The 27,451-nt window shown below is 38.4% G+C and overlaps 1 protein-coding gene across 5 annotated transcripts in view; it reads right to left on the bottom strand.

Moving 5' to 3' along the window:
* Positions 1-27,451, bottom strand: part of pcdh11 (protocadherin 11) — a 179,162-nt gene that overhangs the window by 139,355 nt on the left and 12,356 nt on the right. For 3 of the 5 annotated variants that reach the window (XM_084430315.1, XM_084430317.1, XM_084430316.1), the window contains exon 3: positions 23,254-25,740. In XM_084430315.1, coding sequence (XP_084286441.1) covers positions 23,254-25,740 — 2,487 coding nt within the window. Of the gene's footprint in view, positions 1-13,274; positions 14,971-23,253; positions 25,741-27,451 lie in introns of those variants that run through there. The other 2 variants (XM_084430318.1, XM_084430319.1) reach the window with 1 other exon arrangement.

The raw sequence follows: 27,451 nt of genomic DNA, 5'->3' as shown, positions 1-27,451 counted from the left end.
TTACAGGCCATATTCAGCTGGGAACATTCAGCATGAGCTGCAGCCCAGTGTCTTTTTTTTTCATGAGTAGCCATCTTACTAATTACTCGACATGCCGGTTTTAGCGCTGTGGTCATGACTGAATGCTTGTCCTTGGTAAGTTAGTGAGCTGCATATGCTTTAAAACTTCCCCTGTGAGTGTTATCAAGTTGTCAGAAAATAGATAGGCCAAAAAAGAAAAGAAACTGCTACAAGACGGTTCGAGTACCTCGGCATCGCCTCGCCCCCGCCGTTCTGCCAAGGTCTGATGTTTGGATTGTGACGAGAACTACAAAAGAGTCCCTGATGAATTCAAGCTGTGGTCGATGTGAGCAAGGGGTCAAGAAAATGTGGTATGTCTGGGTGACCTTAATCACACACAGGTTCAGGCGGACTCCGGTTTCACTTGTGGGCCTTATTTCAGGTCACTGCCTCAAAGTCAAAGGAGGGCACAGTCATTATCTCCAGCAGGAGAACCCAATCATCCACACAATGAAATGAGCTCCGTTCTCACAATGCACTCAAGTGTTGTCCATCTCCCTGGGCTGAACACATGTATTCGCAGTACGTGCTAATCTATGAAGTGAATTAGCCGTAAGAAATTTGTCCTGGTCTGCTCGCTGTTGCCTCGGCACACAAAGCAGATTTACAACCCATCAAACAGCATTGGTACTGAACCGACATCAAAACCAGTGCCTGGAAAATAGACTATATTAGTCATATTGTGCATTAGGGTTGGCTATTATAGCTAGCCGCTCTGTCTGCTGTGCCCGTTATTGACATTGCACATGCAATAAATGTATTACATTATATAGATTACATGTTCTTTCAACGGTTATTTCTACTAGGCCTTCATGCAGCTCAAAAAGGTAAATGTTACAATATAGCACCAGCAAAACAGCCAATGACATCTCATTAGTATTTATAAGTAAAGTGTGGCTCACGTTTATTTATGTTTGGATATAAACAAAATGATAGAATCCGAAGTATAACGTTTATACAAAACTAATATAAAACGTTTTCAAATCCTACATTGGGATACATACAATACTGAATACATTGTTGATTTTACTGGATTTTTATACAAATAATCATAATGATAATAGATTATTATTATGTGTTTATAATAAAGCTTTGATAATAATTAACTTCAGTCATACAAGTAATGCAAATAACCCATCTAGATTTGAGTGAATACAAAAAATAAATAAATGTTTGCTAATCTCAGACAAAGTTTCTCCATCATGTCTTCCTGCAAACAAACAAACAAATTAATAAATAATAAATCATTGTAAAATGATTCAAAAAGATTTGTCCTTTATATCAAAGGGTTATTTTAGATATTTTATCAAAATGTTGATATTGCACATTTAATAAGTGGGTGACACTTTAAGTTAATGCATTAACTAATATTAAATAACAACAAGCAATACATGTTTTCAGTATTTATTCATATTTGTTAATGTTAGTTGATAAAAATACAACTGCTTATTGTTAGTTCATGTTAGCCCATTAAAGAAAATATAAACAGATACAACTTTTGATTTTAATAATGTATTAGTAAATGTTCAAATTAATATTAACTTAGATGAATAAATGTTAGTTCATGTTATACCACTCTCAGAAAAAAAAGGTACAAAAGCTGTAACTGTGGCGGTACCTTTACAAAAGGTACACCTTTGTACCTAAAGAGTGCATATACGTCCCTCAAAGGTACATATTGCTACCAAACGTGTACATATTAGTACCTAAATGGTACATATTAGAACCCTTTTGAAGGGTACTGTCCCAGTGACAGCTTTTGTACCTTTTTTTTCTGAGAGTGTGTAGTCAACTATAATGCTAACTTTTTGCACAGTATTACCAATCAGGGTTATTGTCTTTCCAAACACCCAAAATGTACATGTACACTCGCTGTGGGATCAACCACAACCCTCGCTCCTGTAAATACTGCAGCTGAGCTTCTGTAAACTCTTTGTAGACTTGATTTAGAGTTATCAGACTCTAAATCAAGTTAGACAGAGCTGCCAGTCCACAGGCACTCTCGCCTATGTTTAATTAGTACAGATTGACTCCCTCATCAGAGTGACATGCGCTAAAGCAAGACTACGAGCTATGGCTCCCATATCCCTCATTGATTTCAATATCATTCAGTATGATAGCTTTGTTGTGTCTTAACACCTGAGGTCCTTGCCACGCAAACAAATAGAAAACAAGCACAGCAAACACTCTACACTTAAAGCTTGACAGCGCTTTAGTCAGACTTCAAACTACGTGTGACTGCAGCAAAATGACGATCTGCTCTGGTGAAGGCTGAGGTGAATATATTTCATCTCGTGAGATCTAACCAGCCAAAAAAACATCACAAATATACGGTGTCGGCGGAAATCACATGCAATAATCCGTTTAACTGATCTATCAAAGGTAGACTTCACATGCTCAGCTAATGAATCAGTTATGACTCCCAGTCTGATTGTTTCAGAGCGTTCTAAACAGTTTTAACACGTTTCACTTGATTGCATGAGCTCAGCTGTTCATTTTAAGGGACAGTGGCTCAATGTTTCGAGGGAGGAATAACATTATCTGTCCATGTGCTTGGCTTCTGCTTATTGAGATTTATCATGCCCACCATCCATGGCAATCAAAAGGCATCGCCCCATGCAGACAGATTGCAGAACAGCCAAAGCCTGTTTGCATTTGTAAAAATTCAAAAAAAAAAATAAAAAAAAAAAAGGAGAGAGAGAAAGAAAGAGACAAAGCAATATGAAAGTACATAGCTCACAAACGAGTATACTGTCTTTTATCTGCCGATAAAACAACTTAAAAAAAAATATAACATTTGAAACAGCAATGACCAAATGAGAAGTTTATGCCTTTATGTGTTGTCAAAACATCAGTGAGCTTTGAAAAAAGCAGACGCTTTGGTCTGGTCTTATGATTTCATTTTTTTTGTGTGTTTTTTTTATTATTTTTTTTATTTTAAGTTTTGAAATACGATCCAAGCCGTTCGGTTCAAATATTAAAATCTCAAACACTTTGAAAGGTGTGCTTTAGGTGTATTTACAGCGCAAAAGAGAAGTGCCTGGTTTGAAAAGGCATTCATTTTGTTTTAGTATTGAAAAGGTGTTTTAAAAAATGTGTTTCATAAAGGAGCGTAAGACTGCACCCAAGGAAAGTAATTTATCTTTCAGCGTCTCTTTGTCCTATTTATTTAGAAAATATACACAATTTTTCAAGCACCCATCATGTGTGACAAAAGCCACTACTGTTAGATGGAGGGAAGCAAAGAGTATGGCAAGGTATTAAACAATACAGCAGCTTTCAAAGTGCTTACTAGGCAAGCGGCAGGCATCCGAAGGCATGCGGGGTCTACAGGGCAGCTCTCTGGGGCCGACAATCTGTACGAACAGTATATGCTTCCAGCTCCTGCTCACATTCCCCTGAACAGCAGGTCTGCCTCTCTTACATTTGACTGCCTGCAGCCAGATTTAATCTAATGAACGCATAATGGCACACACACACTATCCTATAATAAAATCTTCTCGGGTCTGTTTTGCAATGTAATACCGAGCTGACATTTTGTTGACATTCCAGATCAGGATTTTGTACTTAAGTCGAAAGCAAGACAAAGTTTGGATGTCATAAATATATAATGATCCATACTATGAATAGCGATCTTAAAAATAGCAAGGTTTCAGCCCTCATATTGATATTTGCTAATAGCCTCTGCCAGCAAGTTAAGTTTGGAAGAATGTCAATTCAAGCTTGCATAATTCTAATTTCTTTGTCTCCTGGAAACTTAACAGTGTGTCTGCTCTCGTTCACCGTCCTCTGAACGCATCTGGCCGCCTGCTGCACAGACCGTGGAGGGGATGCATATTAAATCGAGAGCACCGGCCATTCAATTTGGCCTCTGATCACACGTTGTTGTCCAATTAAAAAGGAAAGCTAATTGAATTAAATTCCATTTTGCATTTTTTGACCACGTTATACAATGTTGATCCATTCTGTTAACACTTTTTCCCCCTCCGGTCTAGCACCGGTTCACCTTTAAAAGAGCATTATATGGTCTCCTGGCTACGTGACATCCATACGCCATCCACTCTTGTCGTTCCGAGCTCTAATGAGTCTGCTGCCGACTAATTAGATAAATATGTCTCGGTTGCGCTTGTTGTCCATTGTCTCGGTTGCACTGATGATGAGGTGGTTAAAAAGTAGGGATACAAAAACGAAAGGTTCATTCTAGTAGTGTTGAGAGAATTTGCTTCTCTATAGCATTAATTAAATAGCCAAGGATATTTAATATAAAACAAAGGTTATACACTATCAATCAAAAGTTTTTTTTTTTAAAGAAATTAACCTTTTCATTTTATGTATCAAACTGTTCAAACTGTGACTGGAGACATTTATAAAATTCTATTTCAAATTAATGCATTTTATTTGAACTTCCTATACTTATATGTGCATCTGTTTGCAACGTTGATAATAACACGAAATGTTTCTTGAGCAGCAAATCAGCATATTCGAAAGATTTCTCACTAGCTTTGCCATCACAGGAATAAATTCTGTAAAACAAAGTTGCTGCCTTAAATTTTTTTAAGTTCAATCAACTTGGATGTTTAAACCATTTCAACTTAAATTACATTAAACTGACTTAAAAAATTTGTTGAATCTTGTATAACATAAAAAAGTTGACAATTGCTTAACTTATTTTGATGAGTTAAAGCAAGGTAAAAACATATGTTGTCATAACTTATTGATTATATAATATTTTACAGTGTAAACTCCGAGCGGGATTCGAACAGGCGTTTCTGTCGTGAGAGGCAGGCGCGCAAACATGGATGCTAAAGGCTGCAGCCTTAGCATCTATCATTAGTGCATCTCTTGAAGCCAGGGGAGTGAGGTTTACCTGCACAGTTCTCACTAGCTGGCCTCCTTTACACTCACCCCCCTAAACTTCACTCCCATCCGGGTCACGGCACCATCGTAACCCCTCCGGGCCTACTCGCTCCGCTCCGAGCAGGACTCAAACCGGCGTCTCCAACATGGGAAGCGGGGGCACTAACAAGGGCGCTAAAGACCACAGCCTCTTTAAATGTTTTATTTTTTGTTTTGTTTTATTTTATTATTATTGAATAAATGGAGCCTTGGTGAGCAAAAAAGACTTCTTCAAAATCATAGAAAAATATTACGAGCCAAAAACATTTGAATGGTAGTGTATTTCAGTATTCCTTTTATTTCTTTTCAAATATCAGAAATGCCATTCATAAGAAGCTATTCAGACCAGGCTTAGGAGCGACAGCTGTATGTTCAGCGCGACAAACGCAAGCCTCGTTGAGAGACAGCTCTGTTGAGGGGCTATTATATAGTCAACAAAGTAACAACGGCTTGGAGCAAATCACTTGTCTATTGTGTGGTCAAACATTGTTCGGAGCAGGGTTCAAAAGCCTGCCCTAATTAGGTCTCACTCTAGAGACGTCTACTCCATGTCAGCTATGTAGTATACAATCGCCGGCAGAGCGGAGCAGAGAGTGTCTGAGGCTCAGTGATTAGCACCCTGCCCAGTTAATTTGAGCAAGGTTTGGATCAGGACTAATCAGGAATTAAGAGTCGGCATCCACCCTAAACCGCCTTCTTTACGCCATCACACTTTCAGGATGGAAAAAAGGCAATTGTCTGCTGTCTCCGATTATCCCCAGGAAAGCCTATAATCTGGCTGACAGTACTTAAGGAGTCAAGCAGCAAATAAACAACATTGATTATCATCCACTGTTCTTTTTTCTCCCGTTTTTTTTTTTTTTTTTTTTTTTTGTCCTGTAGATAGATGAGGAAGTTTGGTGGCACCAACCCCCCTTCTTACCATCTGCTTCAGCAAATGTTAAGGCTGGGTAAATACCTCTTAGTCCTCTGTCCAAACCAGATTATAAGCTATTCTAAGATGCGGCTGGGCTCTTATCGTCTTCCAATCTCTTTTGCGAGCGTAAATCAAGAAATCTGTGCTGGATTACCTGGATTACAGTGGCTCTGAACAGTGTCTTTAAGTCAACGCCTCCCAACCTGACTAGCCGATCTTCTGCTTACCCACTTAGAAAAGATCTCATGGAAATGTCCGTTCCACACGGCACTGTTTCCTAGAAATAAGCCCTGAAGATGGAGGAAGAAGATGCTTTCTTTGGAAAATGAACACACGTTTTGTGTGTCACAATTGTGTATATTTCTTAGAGGGAACAGTTCACCCATAAATGAAACTTCTGTCATCATTTACTCACCCTCATGACGTTCCAAGCCTGTTTGGCTTTCTTCTCACGTCACGGTAAAACACAAAACAAGGCAATTTGAAAAAAAAAAAAAATCTTTTCCGTTCAATCAAAGTAAAAATATAGTTAAAAAATTTCTTGAAAGAAAGTCATGAGGATTTTGAGAGACATGAGATTTAGTAAATAATGGCAGCATTTTTATTAGAATTGGGTGAATTATTTCTTGATTTTATTTAAATTTGTAAAAAATAGCAATAAACATAAGAGACCACTGCAAAATGTATCTGTTTGAGTAAAATAAAAATGTTTGATTTATTCTACAAACTACTGACAGCATTTCTTCCAAATTCCACATAAAAATATTGTCATTTAGATCATTTATTTGCAGAAAATTGACATTTGGTTAAAATAATGGAAAAAGATGCCATGTTTTCAGACCTCGAATAATGCAAAGAAAACAACAGAGCTGTATAATATATATGCAAATATATTTCACAGCAGCACTAATAGAACTTTTATCATTTCCCTTACAATGAAAGTGAGTAAACCATGTTTTATATAAGATAACCCTCACAAAAAATAAATAAAAAACAATAAACAGATTTGGAACAACATTGTAAATTATGACAATATTGATTTTTGGGTGAACTATTCCCCTTTAACAAACATTAAAATCATTAAAACCTCCATGCCACTAATAAATAAATAATGTGAATTATGTTGCAGAGCAGTGCAAAAAATGTGGCATACAAAATATACCTTGCTAGGATATATGCAGACAAAATGAAAAACAAGCTCTGGAAATTGAATTCTGATCCCTTGTTTCATAAGAATGTATTTCTTAGACAGTGTCTTCCTGAAGATTAGTGTATAACAACATTCTTCAATTGAATTTCGAGAGCATTTAATCAGACAGCAGTGTATTTATTTTGAAGCTTTTTTACATTTTCTCTCTGGAATAATAAGCCTTTACAACCTGGCAATCCTAGACAAACAAGCACGACAATCAAGTTTAAAAGCAATTCCTAATCTCCCCTGAAAACCAACAAAAAGCTATATGGCTGTAGAGCTGCTTTAACGTCAGACGTGCTCCATTTAGGACAATCTCTTCTGCATTAGGATGCTTTTGAATGTGAGAAACAGACTCTCTAATTGACTAAACGCATTGCTCAATTCTGTACTGAAAGAACTGTCTGCATATATACAGACTCATAATTCATTTCCTTCATCAATGACATTAATATCAGCTATCGCAGAGCTATTGTATGTAAATCTGTGCAGCCTAAAAATAGTTATGCCTGTGTGGCTTGTGAATATTTATACCATTGTACTTTTAACCAATGGGCACATTTTAACAAGCGACAACCGGTGTCTTTAAGAACTGCTTCGATTTTTGAACACACAAATGTAGAACTGCAAAAAAAATGATTGAATTATTCAGTTTGGCAGAGATTTGGAAGCAGGAGTGCGCTGCACTGCCTTGAGTGCAAATAACAGAGACCATCTTCCTGTTTCCTACACCGCTGCACAGAAAATGCATAAATAGCACTACATAGAGATAATCAGCAAACCCTCTGGGGCTTGGACACAATATTCTCAGTCTGCAGTAATTCCCTCGTGTACCTGATCATTTATAACGACGGACGACTCTCCGGTACCCTCAAATCCCGGCCCCATTCTGCCCCTCTGTGTGTGATGTAATACTGAGGACACAGGATATGATCGATATGAATTATAAATATGATCTCAAGACATATGTTTTGTTGCACTTTCTCAGCAATCTGATCCTAGTCTATCCTCCTCAAGATACATTTTGTCATTCTAAAGTCCGGCCGATTTATTAATTCATGAGCTCTTCTATGGTGCAGTACTCTCATAGTCAGCACCTGCTGGAGAGGTACTTTCATAGGCATTCAGAGTCAAGTAATGCAGTTCCTCGCTGGTTTCACTTTCATTGTGCTGTGGCAGCGTGGCTTGTTTAGAGTCATTACGTTTCTTTAAATTAATCAAAATTTGATTTATTTTTAGAAATAATTTATGCATTTATTCTTTCCCTCCAACACACGCAGGAAAGGAAAAGAGAAAATGAAGCTATGTGTTTCAGAGGATTTGTAACTTTGTGCAAAGTCAGATGTGAAAGTCGAGTGCAATCAAAGGCAACATTAAACATAAGTTCACCCTAAAATTTTAACTGCGTCATCATTTACTCACCCTCATGCCGTTCCAAATCTGTGACTTTTTCTTCTGCAGAACATAAAAGAAGATATTTTGAAGAACTGTTTTGGTTCATTCAATGTAAGTCAATGGGGTCCAAAACAACAGCCCACTACCTTCAACTGACAAAAAAATAAAAACTCAAGAGGCTGCATTTAATACTTGCCTAATAACCCTAACCCTAACCCTAACCCATACAGAAAAAACAGCAGTATTCTAAAAAAAGATTTAAAAAAATTCAGCATCATTAATCTTTCAGAAATCAATATAAAATGCTGATTTTCTGCTCAAGAAACATTTCTGAAAATAGTTGTGCTGCTTAATATTGTTTGCGGAAACTGTGATTTTTTTTTTTTTTTCTGAATTCTTTGAAGAATATAATGTTCAAAAGAACAGCATTCATATGAAAAACAAATCTTTTGTAATATAAATGTCTCTACTACTTTTGATCAATTTAATGCATCCTCGCTGAATAAAAGTATTCATTTGTAAGAATAATGTCTCACTTTGTGTGTAAATGACTTTCATTTTTGGGTGAACTGTACAGTACCTTTAACCTGTTCAAGGTTGTTTTAGGCTAATGTACTCAATCCCTGAGGCATTTCCATTATTAAGGCTGAAACTTTACAGTTAATCAGTCTCCTTATTGACAGTTGCTTTATTAGATTATGAGCAAACATGCAGGTACGTTAGCTTTGTGCACACCACATGGAGCCACATAATCCATGGCATGTAGCAGCTAGAGCATTTCTATTTGATTCAATGAAAATTCTTCTTCCTCTAAACGCTGTCAAACAAATAATACATTTAAGCTCAACGCCACAAATCAAGCAGAGCCAACACACAAAACTCTCCTCAGCTGTCACAGTCAATTTGAAGAATAACAATGGCTAAATTACATATCTTTAAGAAACATAATTTGCCAGCAGATGGAGACCAATCTGTTGGAAGATTTTTGCCCATTCTTTAAATCCAAAGACAGTAAGACTCTCTGGAATACTCCATTCTGATTGGTCGATTGCGGCATTCTGCGTTCAGATTTGTATAATGCAGCCACTGATGTCAACTTCCTGAACGAGCTAAATGACTTTTATGCTCGCTTTGAAAGAGACAACAGAGAAACTGCCACCAAGCTCAAATCCTCAGCTGACCACCCACCGATCACACTCTCCTCCACAGATGTCTGCAATGCACTGAGCAGGATCAGCGCGCACAAGGCTGCTGGACCAGACAACATCCCTGGACGCGTACTCAGGGCATGTGCGGAGCAGCTCGCTGGGGTTTTTACAGACATTTTCAACCTGTCTCTTGCCCAAGCAACTGTACCAACATGCTTTAAATGCACTTCCATTGTGCCAGTGCCAAAACACTCCAGCCCGAAGTGCCTTAATGACTACCGCCCTGTAGCACTCACACCCATCGTAATGAAGTGCTTTGAGCGGCTGGTCCTGGCACACCTAAAAGACTCTCTACCATCCACATTGGACTCACACCAGTTTGCCTACCGTAGCAATAGGAGCACAGAGGATGCAGTCTCCATGGCACTGCACTCTGTGCTCACACATCTGGACAATAAGAACACTTATGCACGCATGCTGTTTGTTGACTTCAGCTCAGCATTCAACACTGTCATCCCAACTAAGTTAATAGCCAAACTAGGAGACCTGGGCTTCAACACCTCCATGTGCAACTGGATTTTGGACTCCTTGACCAACAGACCCCAGAATGTTCGATCAGGCTCCAACTGCTCCACATCCATCACACTCAACACTGGTGTACCACAGGGCTGTGTGCTAAGCCCGTTCCTCTACTCCCTCTTCACCTCCGACTGCAAGCCTGTGTACGGATCTAATTCCATCGTCAAGTTTGCGGACGACACTACGGTGATTGGTCTCATCAGCAACAACGATGAGACTGCCTATAGGGAGGAGATCAAGCACCTGGCCACATGGTGCACCGAAAATAACCAGCTCCTCAACACCACCAAAACGAAGGAGCTCATCGTGGACTTCAGGAAAGTGTCAAGAGGCACACACGACACCATCTACATCAATGGAATGGCTGTTGAGCGTGTCTCCAGTTTCAAGTTCCTGGGGACCCACATCTCGGCGGACATGACCTGGACAACCAACACCTCCAGCCTGGTCAAGAAGGCTCACCAGCGCCTCTTCTTCCTGAGGACACTGAGGAAGAATCAGCTTTCCTCCACTATCCTGGTGAACTTCTATCGCTGTGCAATAGAAAGCATCCTGACCAACTGTGCTACAGTGTGGTATGGGAGCTGTTCTGTTGCAGAGCGCAAGGCACTGCAGCGGGTGGTGAAAACCGCCCAGCGCATCACTGGGACTCCACTACCTGCCATCGAGCACATCCAGAGGAAACGCTGTCTGCATCGAGCTCGCAGCATCCTTAAGGACTCCTCTCACCCAGCCCACAGACTGTTTTCTCTCCTGCCTTCCGGCAGGCGTTTCAGGTGCCTCCGGACCAGGACCAGCAGACTAAAGAACAGTTTTTTCCCCAGAGCTGTCTCTTTATTAAACTCTAACCCTCATTGATCCCACTCCCCTTATATACTGATTGACTCTCCTCTCCCTCCTCACACCTGCCTCCATTTTGTTATTTGCAATACTATAATGTTCATTTGCACTGCTGACTGTTATTACAGTAACAACTGTTTACATATGCATCTTGCACTACTACCTTGACTGGAATATGCTCATTTGCACTGCCGACTGTTTATTTACAGTACCGACTGTTATATATACATTGCAATATCGTACCTTAACTGTAATATGCAATTACTTTCCACTGCACTCACTCGGATAGCTTCTGTCCAAACTTTATTTGCACTACTTTAAATCCATTGTTATACTGCTCATTAGCCTAACTTATACATATATCTATTTGTAAAATTCTGTTTATAGTAATATCCATCTGTATATTATGCTCACATTCTGTTTATAGTAACAGCCATCTGTATATATATTCATAGTACATATCTATCTGTAAAATTATGTTTATAGTAACAGCCATCTGTATATTATATTCAGTACATATCTATCTGTAAACATTCTGTTTATAGTAATAGCCATCTGTATATTATTATATTCAGTACATTTCTAGCTGTAAATTCTGTTCACAGTAAGAGTTATCTGTATATTATATTCATAGGACAATCTATCTGTAAATTTTTGTTTATAATAGTATTCAACTCTATATTTATTCAGTACATATCCATGTTCTGCACTTATGAACCACTGTATATCCTGCACTTGCTGCTATTGCACTTCTGGTTAGACCTAAACTGCATTTCGTTGCCTTGTACCTGTACTTGTGTAATGACAATAAAGTTGAATCTAATCTAATCTAATCTAATCTAATGACCACTTGACAGTATAATTGACCGTTGTAAAAAGCAACTGATTTCCTACATGACTGTGCTAGTCTTTTGTATCATTCTGTGATCTCTTTCTTCTCGAACAACTGATGAAATGATATTTACATTTATGCATTTGACAGATGGTTTTATCCAAAGTAACTTACACTGCACTCAAGCTTTATATTTAATCAATTCATGCATTCCCTGGGAATTGAACCCATGACCTTGGCATTGCTAGCGATGCCATGGGCTACAGTTTGAGCTACAGAAAGATAAAATCATATCAATTCAAATCACTATTTCATGTATATTCCTTTATTTATTTGGTAGAAGCAGCAGCCTGCTGATTCTACATTATCTATTAAATATTTGACACAGGATCGTAAAAGTTTTTTTTTTATGTATATATTTATCTGGAATACATGTGCAAGCTGGAGTGAGCAAAAGTATTTCACGAAATAGCAAATGTGCTTTGATGATGGTCTTCTCACTCAGTTCTTATGGAAGTGTGCATGCAAACATAGAGTGTACACATAGTTTAGCACATTGAGAGTTTACATTGTGATATTAATAGCAGGCTGACATTTGCACACTACCTCAGAAAAAAAAAGGAGACAAGCTCAACGTAGTGCATGTGCACCATTTTCTCTAATCGCCAAGGACATATTTCCCTTAAGGGAAATGTGTAGCTCTCCAGTCTTGCAATTTAAAGTAACTTTGATAAGCAATTAAATTGTTTTCCACTGCGCCTCTCATTTCTCCCTTCTTTCATGTGAACTTCTGGAACAGATGCTTTGAAACCACATACATGGGAACAATGGCTGGCTCTTGGGCCTGCTCACAAACGGATGTTGAGGAAATATGTGATCAGTGAGCCTTAAAATTTGTTAATTGTTAAGTCTTATAAAAAGGTATATTTCAATAAATTTCTGCAGTTTCATAATTGAGCTAAATAAATGTGGTTGCGTAATTTATGTACTTTCACAGACTGAGGAGTACTTGTGAGTTTAAAAAGCCAATGTGGCTCAGCTTTTATGCTTTGTATAGGCTTTAATTAATGCACCACAGCATTCTTACTTTATGCACAAAAAAAAAATATATATATATATTGTGAAAAGGAAATTAAGTAATATATTAAATGGGAATATATACAGTGCAGTCCAAAAATCAGAGACCAGATTAAAAATATTTTTTTTAAATCATCAAATGAAGAAGTAGATGCTAATATCAAATAATACATTTTGTGACATGTTCCCCTTACTTTATTGTTTATAATAAAATGAGCATTACATAAAAAAAAAAACTACAATACAGACACATTATCATAGTGGTCTCAGGCTTTTGGACCCCACTGCATATAAATGTAATATTGTTTAGTTAATAAACGACGCATGGAAATGTGCAGTACAATGCAAAAGACTTTAATAAACTTCCAAAGCTCAAACATACATAAAACAGTTATATACAGTTGACTTCACATGTTGGCAAATCAAAGAAGAATACAAAGATAATGTAAGGTGCTTCATATATAATGAAAGTGATGAGACCCTTACATTAAAAGAAAGTCCATTCTTTTTTTTTTCCCTCCCATCCTTTTCTTTGTCTATCGCAAATATCCAGGCATGTCTAATTGTTTCTTGCACAGTGCTACAGTTTTATGTGTGAGTCATTCTGTGTTTCCTACTCCAGAGCGTTACACTTGACACCATTAAGACATCTGATACCTCCGCAGGAGTAAGAGGTCAAACATTTGGGCCCAAAGACACTTCTACAAATCAGCCCATTTGCTAAAAAGGAGTAAATTACTGCTTGAACAAAAGTGCTATCCATCAAAGCAATTTATTAGTGATGTAATAGTCATTCAAGACGGAAATACCAGACTGCTAAGTTTCACAAAAGAGCTGTAGGATGCTTGTTATCACGACTTTAAAGTGCTCATGTAGTGTGAGTTCTCGTTTGATTGTAAATTTATTGCTGTTGACATGAAATCTGAATAGTCCACGTTGTATTTTCGTGCTCTGTATTGTTTTTTCTACTTTTAATATACGTTTTTTAGTTTTTTTTAGTTTTTTCCATCTCGGTTGTATGAATACATAACATGTCAGTTTCAGAATATACAAACACCCAGGTGATGTAACTAAAACCTACCATCTCGTATGACAGATTGCCGGAGGCTTTCTATTCAAAATCAGTTAAATACATCTTACAGGTTATATTGGCTCTGGTAAAAGCGAACTACACAGACAACATATAAAGGTCAGACTCGGTGTCCCTTTCTACTGCGTACAAGGGGATTCTTTGATTAGAAAGCAGGAACACTGTCCCATATGATTGTAGCTTAGTAAAGCATTAGGGCTATATTAGACTCTTCCACGTCCCAAATTCGGAGGCAATCAGTGTCACAGCTAAAGTGTGTTGGTACCTCCTATAGAGGGCCATGCATTTCAGTGTTAGCCACACGTTAACAAGCCTTGGCAATCAGTGACGAGGAGTTTGCCGTATCAAGGCCGTGATAACGGATCTATCGGATACGGCGCCTGTGCGAGCACAGAATGAACAAATAAAACAGTAATAGCAGGTGAGCAAAGGATATATAGAATGAAAAAAGAAACAACCAGCAGGCACGTCAAAGTTTCATCGAACTTTGTCTAATTCGTCAATCAAGAAAATCAATAAATAGACACACAGACGACAAGGACTGTGATGCTTCTATACATAAATACATATCTATATAAACATCCTATACAGAGGTCTTTGCCATAGTCATATTCCATTTGGATAAGCAGAGTGGAGGTGTCTTTCGTGCCCTATTCGGTGCAACCGGTGAATGAGGACAAAAGGGTTTAAACAAAGCATTTCAAACCTCCTAAAAATCACAAGCAGAGTTTCGGACGGTTAAATTAGTCTGATGTTGCTCTCTAGGACTCGTTTGAGGCTGGAGATTCTGTACAGTTCACGTTTTCACCTCTTCAGTGATTGCCTTCCTCTCCCTCCCTCCCTCTCTTTAGGAAATGGCAGCTAGAGATTGATTTTTATCCTGTGGGAGCGAGCTGTACCTGTGCCACAGAGTGTGCCATAGAGTGGTGGTTTCAGTGCCGTCTCCTGTAATATAGAGAGACAGACAGATATAGGGAGATTGTAGTTACAAAATCATCTGGCTTGCTAAGCTGCAGTATGTACTGTGTAAGATGATAATGAAGTCCTCTCTCTCTCTCTCTGGACATATACATTCACATGCATACATGAAGAGAGAGACAGAGAAAGCATTCTTCAAGGAACAGACTAAAAGAGTTTTGTGCTATTTTCATCTTGTCGGATTTACCTTGAAGAATGCTGGGTGTTATCAACGGGTAAAAGTGACTAGTCAGTGCATGCAGGTAAACCAAATTGCTTTTTGCTCCAAATGTGCTGTTACATCCACCACACTACAGCAACACTCATTCATTGATGACAACAGGAAGCTCATGTGACTAAAACATTTCTTTTTAAGATAGTTATATAGTGGTTTGGTATAAAACTTTTTAAAAAAGTGTTTTTTTTTATATTTATATATTTTTTTTCTACTCAACTGATAGGGTTATATTACTTCATTATTACTTTTCTGAGTCAACCTCTGAAATTCATCACTGAAATATATATATATATCTGTAAGCGACAGTGGATGAATCTAATAAGCATGTGCAAGAGAAAAGTACCATTTCAAAGCTCCCTATAGTTACTCTTCGACAATGCCAACAAATAAAAATAAAAGATAAGCGACTTAAGAGACTTTTTCAAGCTGACAGTAGTGACATTAAAGTGCAGCTTAACTGGTAGAACACAATGTCAAGCTCATTGTTCATTTCCCAGGAAACACATGCTGATAAAATGAATATAATGGATTTAGGTAAAAATCTACCTCACACTGCTGTTCCTACTTCAAAAATGCAGAAACACATGTATGGATTTCTATGTGAGCCCATTTAATTATTGTATGACCACAACTGAAAAGCTGATTTTTTTTTTTTTATGCAATAACCAAATCATCCATAAAGCCTCAGGACAATACTGTTAATGGCAAACTTGTATTTCACTCACGATTCTCTATGGCTGAAACAAATGGTAAAAAAAAAAAAAAAAAACAGAGAACAGTATTAAACGAGCATGTAGAATATATTACTAAAGTCTGAGACGCACAAGAATTGCAGATGGGCAATTGCTGATTGTCTAAAGGCAAACTAGGAAGTCGCCTAGGGCAGCAGCACAGTCAGGCTGGCAAGAAAGAAAGAGTTTTATTTTTTTATTTAATTCATTCATCTATTTTTGGGACATTCATTTATAATTTGACTATATTAGACTTGTATTCGAAAAGTTATCACCCCATTAGTTCTAAATCTAAATATACTTTCAATCATTTTACCTAGTAGTGCCACTCCCGCCCCGCCCCGCCCCGCCCCTACTCTTTAGAGCGGCATCGGTCTACATGCAAAACACCCTGATGTACAACCAAAAATGTCATCAAAACGAATAAAACTATCAGGACATGAATACGAAAGATGACGACTTTTACTGCTGGAGATGACTAATGATTTTGAAGCCCGACACTCACTTCTGAAAGGTAGGGTTATGTAGCTTTTGTGTTTGTGAAAGAAAGTGGGGGAGAAGTGACGTAGTTCACCTTATTGTGTGCGTAATATTTGTATAGGCCATATATTAATATTTATAATATTTATAACTGCTACGAAGAGATGTGCAAGTTACAGGATTCCGGGTGAATGAGCACAGCTTGCAGCTTCGCAGCTACCAGAACTACCACAGATTTGCTGCTTTCCATGTGTCTCTCACTGAAAATGAACTAGAGACTTGTGCTTCCGCGTCCCATGTAAAACTATCTTTATGTCGAAGTGGTACTGCGGCCCACCTGGAATTATACAGAATCTTCCGGGAGATATTCTTATTAATAATATAATATGGAATGTGCATTTCCAGATTTTTTTTACATTGCATAATGAAAAAATTATAATCAGAAAACATGCTTGGATTTAGGGCTGCAACAAACGATTATTTTGATAATCGATTAATCTAACGATTATTAGAACGATTAATCGACTAATCGTCGATTATTTCTCCGACTAATCAGTAAGTTTGGAACGATTATTCAGCTTTTTCAATTAGTTAAAACTCTGAGTTATACATATTCTAACTATAATATAAAACAAGAAAATCACTTCAGCTTTTGAAATGGTTGTTTTAATGAACTTTGAGCCAACTAAACAGGTCATTCTCTTTAAGGTTTCAGATTTCTGTCCAACTCAAATCACGCACAAATGCTCTCTAAGCATTGGTTAAATATTCTTCTGTTCTCTTTCAATAGAAAAAAATAATCAAAAAAATGATCAGCTGCATTACAGAAAAACTTAATCTGCAAACAATTATTATAAGAATATTTTTTTTTTTAAATTGACATGACAATTGAGCTGAGCTGACAGACATTCCCATACACCTTTTAATTTACAGTATAAAAAAACAACCATGGAACAAAATACAGGCAAGTGATAAGACCGTAATACCTAATAGAGTTACAATAATAAAAACAGCCCTGACTCCTAAGCTCGATCAAGCTTTATTCTATGCAAAAATAAATCATCACATTACTGTAATTATATTATTATTGTTAATATTATTGCTATTATTAGTAGTATTGCATTATCTAATAAAGAGATCTACTGATAGCTCCAGCTGGAGAACATTCACCTCTCACCGGCTCGTCTTGTGCTTTAATATGCATGTTGTGCTCCCGTGAAAAGCAAGTTCCGCCTTGCATGTATTGCACACGACAGTATTCTTGGTTTGAAGTTTTGTGAAACTTTCACACACCTTGCTAGTTCGGATCATAGGTTCGGATTCGTTTTCACTCCGTCATAATTCGCGCTGTTTTCTTCTACCGCAATGCATTTGTAACGGCTGCATTACACTCTAGCGCTACAGCGCCGTAGCGGTCAAATCGCGATATTGCAGGCTCTTACATTAGGTCACGTGAGATTAAACGACTACTCAACAACACAGATATTTGTCGACAATTTTTTATTGTCGACGTTGTCGACAATGTCGACTAATCGTTTCAGCCCTACTTGGATTTCCTTTTATTTTAGTGCAATTGTGTCAATAAACAAAATATCCAGTCTTTCACATCCATCTCAAAGATCATGTGAGTGTGAGTGTGAAGTGGGGGCGACCCGACATTTTTTTTGCCTAGAGCGGCAGTTGAGCTTGTGCTTGCCCTGCTGATGGGCTAAGCACTGAAGAAATTGCCTGGAGTTTGACACAACTGGAAGTAATCAATAGAGAGAGAGAGAGAGAGAGAGAGAGAAATTTAAGAGAGATTAATCACTTCATGAATTTCTAAAAAATGTGTTTTTTAGAAATCTAGGCACATCTGCCCTATACACGGTGAGATTCAAAAATGAAGTAGAATTTGAATTATTGAAACGAGGGTGGGTAAGATTACAAACTGTGGACTCAAGGATGCCTCTCCCATATTTTATGATGTTTTTGAAAAGCTGAATGTACCATGAAGCTTAATGCAAAGAAAATGTGGGGCATATTCATACCAAACCGAATGTAGACGGGTTTGCAAGTAGCGTGAGGTTAGAATGGCGAAGCTACTGACCTCAAATACACCCCATCTCTGAATATAGAGGCCTTATAGCGTTTGATTTGACTAGCGTTCTTGCATATTCATGGCCTTGCAGGGATCAGTCAAGTACGATGGAATTTACTTGATCTGCCACAACTAAAGTGTGTATTCAGACAGAAGCCCCACGACCACCTCTAAAATGACTGACCTCTAAAATCACTGTCTGAGAACAAGGAGTGCAAAAGATAAAAGAAAGGCAGAAATGAGTGAAAGGGGTGGGAAAGAGGTTTGTGGTGCTGAGCAGAATGCCGAATGGACCTCTGATGGTATTATGAGCCATATGGCCCATAACTATGTTGTATTTTGACAAGCTTTTCTGTGATGCTGACATCATTCCCAGCCCCCTAAGCATCCCATTGACCTTCATCAACGAGTGTTTCCTGGGAGAAATGCATCCTTTAATGGTCGCTACAAATGTTCTTGCTCCTATTCATCATGGCACATTCAGACATGATGTTTCTCAGACATCGAGATGGGGCCACTAAAGTTAAGTAATGCTGACATTTGTGTCACTGCTTTATAGCTAACAAGAGACACCAGAGCTAATGCACCAAATATGGGGCCAACCGGTATGGGACATGATCTGATATTTCAATATCTGGTGTCTGTCTGTCAGTAATGTCTCTCAGCTGCTTTCCAAGTGTTGTTTACAACGACTAAGTAAGAAGAAATATTAAAAACAATAGCTATTTTATAATAAGGTTTGCCCAGTGGAATGCTTAGATACTACATAAAGAGCACTTCAGAATTGAAGATGATTCAGGATCGTATAACTTTTTTTTTTCTTTTTTTTTAATGGGCTATTTCAATAGTCTATACCTGTCAAAGCATACAGGATAACCTTAAGATGTATAGGAATAACATATATCTCTAAGGCATGCACTGTTATTTAACCCAATGTCTTTAAATATTGAATAGTTTTAAGTTTAATTCTCCAAAAGAAAAAAGAAATAATAGAAATCATAGAAAGATCTAGTCCAAACCTGCCCTGCGGTAGGTTTTGAACTGCTCAAAGAAAGGGTTGATGTTGATGTCTGATTTTCGAGAATGCAATCTTTTACTACAGTATATCCCTGTCAATAAAATAATAATAATAATAATAATAATAAAAATAATAAAATCTCTCTCTCTCTCGGCGCTTTGAATACACCCGGCATCCTAATTTTCTTATCTACTTTGTACTTTTTGATCAACAAACAAACAAAAAAAATATATAATTTTGACGGCATTGATGAACCTGTGGTGGTTTCTGCGGTAGGGAAGAAACGTAAGCCATCGAAATCGAATCATTTACGTGAGGAGATTAAGAAGATGAGGCACTCGGGAGGAGGAAAAATGCCGGCTGTTGCTTGTTCTCACACTACAGCGTCAAACTTCTGTCACGCTGACACGTTGACCCCAGGAGATCTTTTGAAAAACTTTCAATTGTTTTACTCAAAGTCAACGAAAACCGAGCAGGACCAAGCCATTTTACAGCTGATCGCCGTCAGAAAAGTTCAGGAGGTATTTCCTAGCGAAGGCTGATTGAATGTATTTTTAGTCCAGTGCCTGAATATAGGCCTAATATTAGTATTTACCGAGTTCAGAGGCTGTTATATGTGGATCAACTTACTTTGTTTTTGTATTTTCAACAGTTTCAATCTGAATGGATTAATTGCATTTTGAAAAAAAAAAAAAAGTGTTATGAATTTATTGCATTTTGGGGAAAAAATTATTTGTTTTTATAATAAAAATCAATTCTGGATTTGAATTTGTTTATGTTATAATAACCTAAAGATGCTATGTGAAAGTTTGAAACAGAAAACATTGGTTTTCATCTTGCCACTTTCTTGGTAAAGAAAACACATTTTTACTCAAATTAATCAAAATGGATGTATCACGTTTTGGAACCAAACACATCATATATATATACAGTGTATATATATATATATATATATATATATATATATATATTTTAGGGGTGGCACGGTACATGAAAAAACATCCGAACCGTTCGGCTCGCTTGTCTCGGTTCAGAGCGTGTGTACGTCGCACGGTTCGACGCATGCGCAATGTAGCCTCGTGCCCGTGCTAATACAATGCTAAAGCATAAATCAGATGTATGTAGAATAACATTACGATGTCCAGCAATCGATTTAAATAGTACACTGGGTTTACTTAGACATTTAATGAGATCTACTCCACTACATGTTGTTTTTTCACGTGAATAAATACATAGATCAACTGTTTCACGTATGTACTTTAACGGTCCAGTGGCAGAACTTTTGCCAAGCGTGTCATAGATTTTGGGTTCTAATCCGCACTCGTAAAGTTATATAATTTTTTTTCTTTTTCATCAAAACCGATTATGTACATCAGTGGTTGTATATCAAGCAGGGACAGATTTGTGTGAATTTTGTTTTGTGATTTCACCGGAACGAATAGAGAGTCTCCTCAACGGATTGAAGCGCGCGTCCGAGTGAAGACTGTGCGCGAGCCACAAGAGAACACTGTATCAGCGCCACTGATCGCAGCGGCAACGAGCTCTTTGATCACTTGATTAATAAAAACACATTTCACCGCTAGATTGCTTCTGATTTAACAAACGAAGGAAACGAATACTTTGCTAGTTAACTGGAGATGTTTTATTTATTTGTATTGGTACATCCGTGCCGCGAGATGTTTCAAAAGTGGTGGGGACAATATCGACCCTGGCAAAAAGTGGTGGGAACATGTCCCACCCGCAAATTACGCCTATGATGACGAGACACGAGGAGAAATTGACAAAGAACTCACTATATTACTTCGGAATGGGAAATGAGAAGCTGTGTTTTGCAAACACGCCCCATTTATGAAATAAATAAATGAATAATTAGATAATTAAGCTATATATCATATGCTGAAGTAAATTTTTGGAGTGTTAAAGATTAAAAGAAAAAATAACAACAAGAACCGTACAGAACCTAAAACCGTGATCCTAAAACCGTGATACGAGCCGAACCGTGGGTTTTGTGAACCGTGCCACCCCTAATATATATATTTATTAATTTGCTATAGTAACTGTAGTACTGACAATACAAGGCACCATCTGAATAGGATTTTTTCACAAACATTTCAAGAAGAATCTGATGCAAGGTTTCAAAACCTTCAACAAATATTTCTGCATATTTCAAAACGTACAGACGCAGGAGGACAACTTTGGCAGGGCAAATTACAAACCTAACCTGAATTATGTGTCATTCCATAATCTCACTATATAAGCAGGCTTATAATGCACCATGGCAGAGTGTTGCTTTTAACTGCATTTTAAAATAAAGGCCTCATGGTGAAAATGGAACATCAGCTATGTGTGGGTGTCACCTTAAATTACCATGCACACAATGTGTCTGAGTGGATATACTGTAATTTGTAAGAAATATGCAGAGGGGGATTTTCTTCAATAAGGACAAGAGCTCACATGATATTACAGAAAAAAAAAAAAACAAGATTGTCTGTGATTGAATACTAATGCTAAACAAAAACAGAAATAAATATTTTGCCAAGCTAGTTACTGTTCATGTCGATAGTGTCTTATATAGTGTCCTATCACTATTTGCATGCTCAGTCTTGTTTGAATCTGGGCCTCTGGAGTATTGCCAACTTACATTCCTGACCGCAGTCCTGTGCTAACCTACTCAAGAAAATGGCTATGCGGCAGACTCAATGCCTGGTCATTAAAAACATGCAGTTGATAGGTAAAATGAATGGTGTTTCAAGCTATTAGTGAATATGCTTCTATTTAAGTCTCACGGTCCCACAGCTCTGTCTTCACCTTGATCTCTTTGACCTACAATCGCACAGCTCAGTCTTCCACTCCGCGAGAAAGACCAGTTGCCGCAGCGAAGCCACCTCTCTCTCCACCCCAATTTACATTTATGTCCCTCACCTGCTTTTATTTATTAGCTATTTTGCATTTGGCACATCTCCTCTGGAACCAGAGACTAGAATACTGGTATTCAAATGAACCTTCGTCTCATTAATGCTGGCAATTTCCCTCAGAGACAACTTATAATGTTTCCTTTGGACTGAGTTCGGAATTCTATTTAAAAATAATCATCTTTTCCCTACTATGTTACAAGTTTTAGCTCTAATGAGTTCTATCAAGCATTTCTGTGGGAAACAATTGTTTCAGCAGTGTGCATCTGTTCAGTTGTGCCTGTGAAACGCAACCCTATCTTGTTTGGTTTTCTGTCAAGCATGCTTGGTTTTGGCATGTCAATCAAGAACAAACATAGCTGTAATCTCAAGCTAGCACTCTTGTTTTTCATACACACAAAAAGTTGTTTTGCTAATAATTACTCTTTAGAATTAAACGTCTAATTTGGAAAAGAAAAGAAAAATATCACATAATCAAAGCTATCCAACTTCTCGCTATCTGTCAAAGTCTTCCTAATATGTAGAATGTTCCTTCAGTTGATCATTTGTGGCATTTTTTCAACAGTATTCTTCAGCGAAGAAGTGAAATGGCATTTTTGTTAATATGAGCACACAACCATAAAACCAAGAACCTCCCAATTTTAAGTTTCAGATTTTCATTTGTGTATTGTATCCTTACATGCATGCATATTTGAGCCCTTGTTGAAGCTCAGAACACGTGGCTGCCACCCTCCATTCCACATCTTTCTCACAGAAGGACAGTACAAATGGGAGCTAGAGCAGCAAGTGGTTGAAGAAAGGAAGTTATGAATTACCTGTCTGGTGTGGATTTGTCCAGGTGCCTTGAAGCTTCCTTGACAGCTGCACTCTGAAACGCTGTAGGGATCGGAGCTGCTGGAGGAACATTTGGATAGTGAGTCACAGCCCACAACGAATGTGTTGTCCAGTGGGAGTTCCTGGATGACATGATGCTTCTTGGGAGCCACAGGGGTCTCTGGTTTGATCTGGAATGTTGGCTGAGGGGAAGCGGATTTGTAGTGCTTGGCTAAGTCAGGACTGTCAGGTTTGAAGGTAGTCGGTGTGGTAGCCCAGTTGTACTTTCCCATTGTCTGCTCCTCAAGTTCAACAGGAAGGTCTAAGGTGCCATTGATGTGCTCATGGGAAGGGTCATCGGACTTGGATTCCTCGATGGTTACGAAATTCAACAGCAAACTTTTTGGAGATCTCTTCTTCTTCTTCTTTTTCTTTTTAATCTGCCGACCTTCCTGGTTTGGTGATACCCACTCACCACTCTGCTTGCTCTTCTGGACAACTTTGTGTCTCGGTGTCTGTCGACAGCGTACCAAAGCAGTCACAAAGATCACCAAGATAACAGTCATAGTCCCAGCAATTATGGCAATAACGACAATCACGTAGCCATTGGTCTGGGGTGTCACATCATTGTCCCCAATGTTCCGCTCCAAGGGAGTCTCCAAACTCTTGCGTAGTTGCTCCTGGATGAATGTGGCATTAGAGACAGTATCATTCACAAACAAATGAACAAGGGCAATTGCATGTAAGGACTCAGGCTGTCCCAAATCCTTAACCTTTACCACTAGCCTATGGAGACCTTGGTCTGTCGCTATGATCTTCTCCTGCAGAGTAATGTTGCCTGTCGTTTTGTCAATGGCAAACAATCCTCTCGGTGACCCTCCAATAATACTATACTGCAGCTCTGCATTCATGCCTGTGTCATTGTCAATGGCAAACACTCTGGTCACCACAGATCCAGGGCTGGTGGTTGAAGGTACTAGATCATAGGAGTAGTTTGAGGAGGGGATGACAAACACCGGTCGATTGTCATTCACATCAACAACGTTTATGGTGACCTTGGCATATGAGGTGGTTTGCATTTGACCTGCGTCCACAGCCTTGACAACAAATGTGTAGGAACTTTGTTGCTCCCTGTCGAAGGTTATGTTTGGTTTGATCACCCCGGTTTTTGGGTCGATGATGAAATTGTCCTTTCCATTTATGATCGAGAGGGTGATGACTGCATTGTCGCCAGCATCTGCATCCGTGACAGTGATCAAACCAACTGTTCCATACAAAGGCAGGTTCTCAGGCACATAGAAGTTGTACTCGGGATGGGTAAAGGCTGGACTGTTATCATTTTGGTCTTGGACTATTAGCTTTACGGTGACGTTGCTTTGAAGAGCGGTAGAACCATTATCCCTGGCAATGACTGTAAATGAATACTTCTCCTGCTTCTCTCTATCCAGCCTTTTGACAACAGAAAGGATACCAGAACGGGGATCTATGTTAAACCCATCAGGAGCATCTGGCCCAAGACTGTAAATAATAAGGGCATTAGAACCACTATCTGCATCTGTTGCACTGATTTTGATCAACTGTGTGCCGGGGTCATTGTTTTCTGGAATGGACAGCTGGATTTCAGGTTGAGGGAAAACTGGGACATTGTCATTCTCATCCTTGATTTTAATCAGAACCATTGCCGAAGTGTTCAAAGGAGGTTTCCCAGAGTCAGATGCGACTATCTTAATCGCATACTCGCGAGTGGTCTCAAAATCTAAGGGAGCGGCAGTTTCAAGCAAAAACTGGTCATTGAAGACCGGCTTCAGTCTGAAAGGTACATCATGATCAGTGTAACAAGTTACTTTACCGTTCAGATCCGCATCTCTGTCTGTCACAGTAATTAGAGCTATTTTTGTGTTAAGGGGGGCATTTTCCGACAACAGCACAGTGCCATTAACTAGATTAATTATATAACGGGTGTCTATAGAGGGGACATTGTCATTAATGTCTGTTACATTGACTATCACTGTAGCCCTTGAAGGGGTAGAGCTTCCGTCACTGGCCAGCACTATAAGCTTGTGCACTGGGTTGACTTCCCTGTCCAACGGCTGCTTGACGGTAATCAGTCCAGTTGTGCTGTCAATAGCAAAATGTCGTTTGGTGGCAGGGGAGATTTGGTTGCTGAAGGAGAAGTGAATCTGAGCATTGGACCCCAGATCAGCATCTGTGGCATGAAGGTGAGTGACAGATGTTCCCATTGGGGCATTCTCAGGAACGTTTACCTCCACCTCGCTGTCCTTGAACACCGGCCGATTGTCATTCACATCTGAGACAGTCACCTGCAGAATGGCTGTGCTGGACTTTGGAGGTGTGCCACCATCCTCAACTTTAATTTTCATCACAAAGGTGTCCTTCGTCTCCCGGTCGAGACTCTGCTGGACTATGAGTTGAGGCCATTTGTCTCCTTCAGGCGTCTCAATGATGTCCAGGCCAAATTCGCTCACACTCTGGAAAATACAGTCAAAAAAAGTCTTGTAAACAGTTTGCAGTATATAAAAAAATAAAAAAATAAAAAACGTGTTAAAGTGTTTAGCGTTTAAGTGTTTAAAGTGTTTAGTTAAGCGTCAGTTAGAGAACACCTCCACTTGATGTTTATGTTTGAACTAAAAATCTCACGCTGCATTTTTCCATCTGCTTCATATGTTATTGCTGTTGTTGTTGTTATTGTGTGTATAACTATTTTTTCTTACTTTAAATGCATGTCAGAACTTATAGACACAAGTCTGAAACATTCAAATACTAATGTGTTTGAGCCAGTCATTTATTCAGGCTTTTAACAGATGTTGGCTTTAGCTTCAGCATTAAACCTTGGGGTTAAAGTTCTTTAATCCTATGAGCAACTGCACAAGGTCTTCAAAATATTTACTTGAAAAGCCCATCCGGGGGATATTATCCTATAAAGCAAACACTGGATCCCCACACAGTAAACAGTTCCATCGAGCACCTGAAAACTAAAATATGTGCCATAAACGATGCACTGAACACTGTTTCTCCCACCAAAGTAAATAGGTCTAAGATGTGGTAAACAATCAAAAATATTTAGCTGGACAGGAAATTACCTTGTGTCATTCCATATTTACTTGGGTGAGCATGAATCGATGCACATATTCCTGTATGAAATATTACAGCAAGCCTTTTATTGACCCTTGTGGTTTTTTTTTTTTTGGTTTTTTTTTTTGCTCCCTGACCTTTACGGATTCCTTAATAAACACACTTAGTTTACTTTTTTGTATTTCAAAACCATTTTACAGTCTGACATAAAATAGCAGATTTAACATTCAAAAACAACATTTTCTACCAACCAATACAAGTAACAAAGCCACAGTGCATCTCATAACAGTATAATAATGAAACAGTGAGTTCTAGCCCAATCCTCTGGTGTATTCTGTTTTGCTGCACACAACTTATTGTTTTACCCAACTAGCAAGACTCTGATTTAGTGTATGGAAGACAACTTGTGCAGTTTCAAGTTCATATGTGAGCAAAGCAAAGGAGTAAAATAGATAAGCTTCCATTTTAAACATACTGCAAGACCACCACAGATTAAAGAAAAGGAAAAACCTGAAAAAAAAAAATCTCCCGGCAAGGGGCTAAATCTAGGCAGCAGCAAAGCCTGAGGAAAATGAAAACAAATGCATATGTAATCCCCGTGAGAGACCAGCTTCGACTGTTTAAAATAATTGCCTTCCTACCAAAACTAGCCCTAATATTTATGATTACAGATCAGGCTACATGGTACGGCAAAACATCACATATATTCTATATTTCCGTGGTTGGCGAGCGAGGGAGACAGGGGAACAGTGCCTGAATGAGAGTCAAGCACATTTGTGAAACAAAGAGGCTCTTTGAAGCTCTTTCAGTCAAAAACATTTTCATGCTAGAACAAGAAGAAACAACTTCCTTAAGAGATAAGCTTCCTGACACACATAAAGCTGGGAAAGATTACTCTGTCTAGGCACACATTTCAAATGTGATTACGATATTTATATGCATTCATGCTATGGGTAATCTTGAGTCATTTAGTCTGGCACTAACAAACCACTTTTTATTGGCACAATGCATGCAGCTACAGTACATGTTAACTAATAACTACAATATCAAACTACAATTTATTTATTTGGTTGACAAAGTAAGCTTTGTACATGCTAAAATCATGTA

This window comes from Rutilus rutilus (assembly GCF_951802725.1).
Source record: "Rutilus rutilus genome assembly, chromosome: 14".
In the NCBI taxonomy this organism is placed as follows: domain Eukaryota; kingdom Metazoa; phylum Chordata; class Actinopteri; order Cypriniformes; family Leuciscidae; genus Rutilus; species Rutilus rutilus.
Note: the sequence above shows the minus strand (reverse complement) of the source record. Positions and strands in the feature narration are given on the sequence as shown.